This window comes from Pholis gunnellus (genome assembly GCF_910591455.1).
Source record: "Pholis gunnellus genome assembly, chromosome: 8".
Taxonomy (NCBI): domain Eukaryota; kingdom Metazoa; phylum Chordata; class Actinopteri; order Perciformes; family Pholidae; genus Pholis; species Pholis gunnellus.
In genome coordinates, this window is record NC_136534.1 from 7,250,169 (window position 1) to 7,256,353 (window position 6,185).

The window sequence follows — 6,185 nt, forward strand, 5'->3', positions numbered from 1 at the left end:
AGTCCCCTCAAGTCATGATCTGGCCCGTAAATTAGTACCGGGAGAAAAATAGGTTCTGTAAGATGAAACTGGGTTTCTGTGTGTATCAGCACACGACTCAGGGGAGACAAGAGAGAAGAAGCAGGCAGTAAATCCATTGGAGTCCACTGATAGCGCCTGTTTGCACAGCCACTGCCGCTTCCTTTGATCAAATGGCTGGGGGAGCGGGGGGTCGTGTGGCGCTGCCGAAGGTCAGCTATATATTACACTCCTAAAAGTGATTACTGAAATTCTTAAGTGAAACCATTCTGCTGCCAGGGTGTGCTCTAATCCCCTGCAGCGTTGTCTGGGCCGGGGCTGGGGCCGGGGCCTCTCTGTGGATCTGTGCGCCCAGCACTCCTTTTCCCCTTCCCCACTTGTGTTTTCTATCATCAGAGCAGGCCTAAAAAAGAGCCCCTACATGGAAACATGGCCTATCCAGTTGCAATATCAACTGCTGGGGCACGGAGGAAAGAGAGAGAAAGAGAGAGAGGAGAGGGGAAAAGTAGTGTCAAGAAACAGAAATATGCGCACACTTCAAAGGCTGGGGCAGCAAATTAAGGGTTAGGCATTGGACACGACAGTAAGTGGCCTTTACATCAGAAACAAGGTAAACAATGTCTGGATTGTGTTTCGCTTCTTCTTCCTCTGTGTTGTTGCATAGAGACCCCCCAGCTCTCCATCTGCCCGCTGGCTGTGCTGTAGGTAGAGCACTAAAACAGCTCAATGAAAATTTGTTCTTTTTCTTTTTTTTACATCTAGCAAATCATTTTCATCAATTGAGCCACGATGAAACATTTCGTATCTGTGCCACCGACATGTGGAAATGAGTGGAAAATTTGACTTAATGAATATTTATGAGAGTATTTAATATAATAAAATCCCACAATTTATGACTGGTAGCTAATCCTTGCCACAATGCTGCACAGTCTGTATCAAATCAATTGCAAGCACTTACAAAACAGAAGTACTGCTTTTACAAACAAGCTTCAGGTGAGAAAACTGTGTGTGTGTGTGTGTGTCAATGTATGGTTTCTATTGCAGCAGCACCACAGTTGAGATTGAGCCAGCTAACATGATCTAAACAAGAATTATGTGAAGTCATGCTCTATGAAACTTTATACACATTTGCTGATCATTACCTAAGATTGCTTTGTGTTAACTTTGGCAGGCCCGCTCCTGGCTCTCGGATTGAAAAAGGGATGATGTATTTCCTCTTATTTATTATTTGCGCTGGGCTACTGAGAGGGAAAAGGGAGGGAAAAGTGTGAGCGGTATGCCTGCGACTGGTGCATCGATGCCAGGAATAACAGAGTGAAACTTGCTCTTCAGCCTCATTAGTGTGTAGAAAACAGATCCCAGGAGACACAACAGAGCGTAAATGCATTTAAAACTCTTTACACTGCAGGATGCTACACGCCAACTTCTCCCTATTTCGTCTTTTTCCCTTTCTCCTTAAAATGAGAATGTACACGGCACAGAGTGCTGCAAGTGTGTAGGCTTCAAAAGAGTTGCAACCCCATGTTGCACGTCTCATAAATTCTAGTGAGGGAATTCAAAGAGAAATTTATCGAGCATGGCGTTCACACATGTTGACAGTAAAGAGGGCCAACTGCACACCGGGTCTTGGGAATTTGTAGGAGCACATGTCCTCTCCTTTTGCTTTGAAACACCTTCTTTGACCCTTTGTCTGCTTTTGCAATATATTTGCCCTTTCCACTGTGAAAAAAAGATAGGAAAATGTATTTGAGACACAAAAGCCCATAGCAGTGTCCTATAAATTAGAAATGTCCGATATGCTGTTGTAAACATGGGGAGATTTATCCGTCGGTGTTACATGACCAGGGCTTGAGATACAGTATTTCATGGACACTTCTTAAACCATTACCATCTGAAGCAGGTGCACTGTTATCCCAAAGAAGGCAATGTACTATAACATCATCATTTCCCAACATTTGTATATAATATGAACATGTCCCTGCCATCTGTTTCCACCCAGTGCTGCCTTTTCTTCAGTTGTTTGTACAGTAAGGGAGGTGTTTATGGTCTTTGGATGTTGCCAATTCCACTCGAGAGAGGACCTCAGAGCACCTATGGGACTCAGCACACAGGACCACGCTTTTGGCTCCGTTGCCTATTGACACAGCTGCTATCATGATGAAATGATCCGATTCCAGGGGTGGTGAATATATCCGCGCACACTTACCTACTCGCACACAAAAAGCACTTGGAGACACGCACAACATGTTTGACTTTTCCTTTTAAATGTCATCAAGGGCTGCTCAGACACAGCTTGATATTGACTTTGGTGGAATAAGGGCGCTCTTGGCCTTTGTTGTTGCTTGACTTATGGTGGTTCATTCAGAGGCTGCCTCACAGGATGCTACAAAGTGTGTGCTTCCTCGCGATCAGCTGCTGCTGTGATCGCCAGAACGGGTCTTAATCAAATCTCTGCCGGCCACATCAAAGATGCACGACACTGAGCCAATGAATAGGAGAAAGGTTGTTTTTTTTTGTACATCATATTTTCCTTTTATTTGGACAACTCTACTTGTCAAGTTTTTTTTTTTTAATGATGTGCAGAGTCATCTGGATACTGTACAGCTCCTTGGCAGAGCTGTGTAGGTCCTGAGTGATGGAGAAAAGCTGAGAACAGAGAGTGAGAAAGTAAATAAAAATCTGTATGATAATAAATTGCATCACTGGTAATTCTATCCAGTGCCGCTCTACAGTGCGCAGAACCCCCTTTATATGCGGGGGCCGGGGGTTCTGCTGATAACATGGGGATTGATGTAGGCCATTAAAGGAGCGTGTGTGCTGGCCTGGAGGGGTGTGTTACATTTGGCCCCCACAACAGCACTGTATATCAGCATGTTGTCACCTGGGCTGATGTCACAGCGGGTCCTTTGGCTAAGAAAACACTCGCTCTGTCTTGGGTGGGTGACCGGCTCGGACTCACTCACTACCCACTAATGTGCTACTCGTGCCGAGCGGTGCGTCGTTTTGGGTTCACGGCCTCTCCGAATGTGATCCATAACCGGTTAGGATTTGTGCGTGTGTAACTATAGAGACCCTTCAACAAAACATAACGATGTGGTTCAGCATGTGGACGGAGAAAAAACAAGGGAAACAAAGACGGCTTCAGGACCAAAGATTCCTGTAACAGCTCTGTTTTTATGACTCGATGGGGAGGTTGTGAAGTTGCACGACAACATTAAAACAAAAAAAAAAACACGTTTTATTTAGACAGTCAGGGCATTGTGGAGAGCTCATGGCCTGGCTGTCTCTACCTCACCATGGGGTGAGTAACTTGTGTTGTTTGCACTCAGCCTCGTGACTCTCACTGGGACACTTAAGTGCACTTGTTCATTTCATACACTTCGCACGAAGGACCTTGAAACAATTTGACAACCGTATTCGGGGAGGGCTATTTGTCCCTCGGTGCAGCCACCTCTCCCTGTGAACAGGGTCACTCCTGTTTATCTGTTCATGATGTCTTTCTTGCCGCCGCCCTCTCCCCAACCTTGTGTTAATTCTGGGATGTGAAAGCAGCAACCGGCTTGTCGTTACAGAATCATGGTTCTTTTGGATTTAAGTTTGCTTAATCAAACGTGCCCCGGGAAGAATTGTATTGCTGCATTGCATGATTGTCTACAGTGCAGCCGGAAAGAGAATATCAACGGGAACTAAAACGATGTCATTCCTACACTTTTGCCCGTGTCTTAATTATGTGTAAATGACTTTAAACTGAAGGCTTCACAGCCAATATGAAGACTTTTTGTAATGTGAATACAGGCAATGAATGAGGCTTTATTCATGGCCTGTAGTAGTGGTAATCTAACTCTCACCTTGTAATTAACTTCATACACTGTTGAATTACTTTCTTGGTGTTATGCGAGCAAATGGGGATGACGTGGACGCTGACACCATGATGACCAAATGTTAAAGTGTGGTATTAATCATGTTTTTAAGCATTTACTTCATGGGTTTCATCATAGTCGTACAAAATACAATCAGCAACTTTGTATCCGCCCAATACTAACTAATAAATACAACAACATGCCCCAAGAATTGCTAAAAATGTTTCAATGAAGAAAGTGAATTCAGGAAAGCCTAAATTCAAATATAATATTATTATATATTGATTTATTATTATATTTTAAATGATTGTTGTTTAATGAATCCAAAACGTTATTTATACAGTACGTTTCTTATACAAAGGGCAACTAAATGTGCAAGGTAAGTGCATTAACACATATGTGTCAGTGTGTAAATTCAAGATAATGGGAAATAAAAAACATCCAAGTAAATAATTGAACTAAACATTATTCTACATCATGAATGTATAGGCAAGTTGAAAGATCGCAATTATGTGGCATGCTGAGCTAAGAAGGCTCTTATTCTGTGGAGAAGCTCTTTCTTGACGCTGTCCGGCACCAAAGCTGCAAGAGAGAGAGAGAGAGAAAGAAAGAAAGAAAGAAAGAAAGAAAGAGAGAGAGAATCCATGACTATGCCTTACTCTTTCAAACAGACAGCAGGGTACAACAAAATGTGTGTCTATGCTCACATCTACATCCTGTCCTGCTACCAACACTCTAGATATCAGTGCTGTTAAACTACCTCTTCCTTTAGGAGTGATCTCTACCACCAGGTCCTCCACGGTGACATGCTCCAAGCCTTTGTCTTTGATCACTTCTGCGGAAAGAAAAAAGGTTCATAGGTTTACACAAAGTGCTCAAAGCAGTCAGATACACATGCACTGTATGTATCCTCAATTGTGTTCATTCTTAAAGCTCTAGACGTTATGCTGCAATTTGGAGGATGTGCTTTGCTCACTTCAGGTGTCGAGCTGATTCATGCTTTAATGAAGATATAGTTTTTACAAAGTGTAAGATTTTGATAAAACTGATCTTTTACCTCTGTAACATGCGCAGGGACTCCGGATGAAAATGAGCTTTTAGCTATATCCGGTACAATTTATGTGTTGTGCACTGTTTCTGGTGCGGTCATTTTTACCTTTGCAGTGAGCCTTCATCTGGTCCTTCCAGCCACACTCAGTGAGCTTGGCCCTCAGTAACTCCTTCAGTCTGTCGATAAGATGCAAAACGTGTCATTTTTTCAATTCAATTCATTTAGTTTCGCCCCAAGTCACAAATTTGCCTCAGAGGGCTTTCCAATCTGTACAACATAGGAATTATAGCAGGCACCTTTTCTGTGTTATGCTAATTAAGTAATTAATAACAGCTGACAACTTCCTTATCTAGATCACATCAGTTCAGTATCAATACAATATGTAAGTTCCTCTATAACCTCCACAGCTAGCGTTACTTAGCTAACGTTGATAACGAATACAGCCTAAACGCACGTTACTTGTTAGACCAAGAGGACTGCAGTATTTTTCTCTTACCTCTCTCGTTCCCCCATCTCTGTCAGCTTCTGGTTCACCGTTGCTCTCATCCTGGACTCTTTACTCATAGTCTTCCACCTAACCGGTACCGGGACAAAAGAATAACATAGCATGAGAAAGCCTCCGACCTGAAGGCAAATGTATGGACTTCATGTTAGAACCACTCTAGACAATGTTTACCACGCCGAGCAGCTAACGTTAACTTCCGTTCGTTTCGTTACGTCAGTAGTCAACTAGGCTTCACATGCTAAGTGGGAAGATTCCGGTAACAATATGTACTTACACGTTACAGATGAATAGATAAAAGAGGTCCCACTCTTCGGTGTTACCGCAACCTTGCCAGACTCTGTGGCGCACATGAATAAGTTAAGATGAAATAACGTGAACTGCCGCTGAAAACACAACAGGCATATTAAGAACAACTATCTAAGAATGCGACAGCCGCTCTGAGCTAAACTGTGCGTTTGATTTACGTTTCAAGGTAATTTAGCTTCACACATAAATCACTGAGGAAAAGAGAGTATTTTGATTTCACAGGTTTTACCATCAGCTATTACGTTCCGAGCAGAAACACTGCTCTGGACAATGGTTCCTACATCTTTATTAAATGCAATACTCTGTTACACCACAAAGCGGCAGTGTTGGTTAACGAATTTAATTAAAGTCAGTTTTGGAGGAGACTTTGACCGCTCACCTCCCTTCCGGTGATATTATTAGTTTTTGAAACCCCCTATTTCACATGAACACATTGGCTCAGTTC

At 42.8% G+C, this 6,185-nt stretch overlaps 1 protein-coding gene across 1 annotated transcript; it reads right to left on the minus strand.

Moving 5' to 3' along the window:
- Positions 1 to 3,958: 3,958 nt before the first annotated feature.
- On the minus strand, positions 3,959 to 5,964 carry eny2 (ENY2 transcription and export complex 2 subunit). The gene is made up of 5 exons (XM_079164136.1): positions 5,709 to 5,964; positions 5,426 to 5,503; positions 5,035 to 5,105; positions 4,639 to 4,713; positions 3,959 to 4,460 (listed from the first exon to the last, which is right to left on the minus strand). Exons 2-5 carry the CDS (start codon positions 5,491 to 5,493, stop codon positions 4,387 to 4,389), a joined length of 288 nt encoding a protein of 95 aa, XP_079020262.1. The 5' UTR covers positions 5,494 to 5,503; positions 5,709 to 5,964; the 3' UTR covers positions 3,959 to 4,386.
- Between the last annotated feature and the right edge of the window lie 221 nt (positions 5,965 to 6,185).

Coding starts and splice junctions, on each gene's coding strand:
- eny2 (XM_079164136.1), bottom strand. CDS start 5,493: ATGAGTAAAGAGTCCAGGATGAGAGCAACGGTGAACCAGAAGCTGACA. Junction 5,106..5,425: donor GAGATGGGGGAACGAGAGAG/GTAAGAGAAAAA, acceptor TCTTATCGACAG/ACTGAAGGAGTTACTGAGGG. Junction 4,714..5,034: donor GATGAAGGCTCACTGCAAAG/GTAAAAATGACC, acceptor TTCTTTCCGCAG/AAGTGATCAAAGACAAAGGC.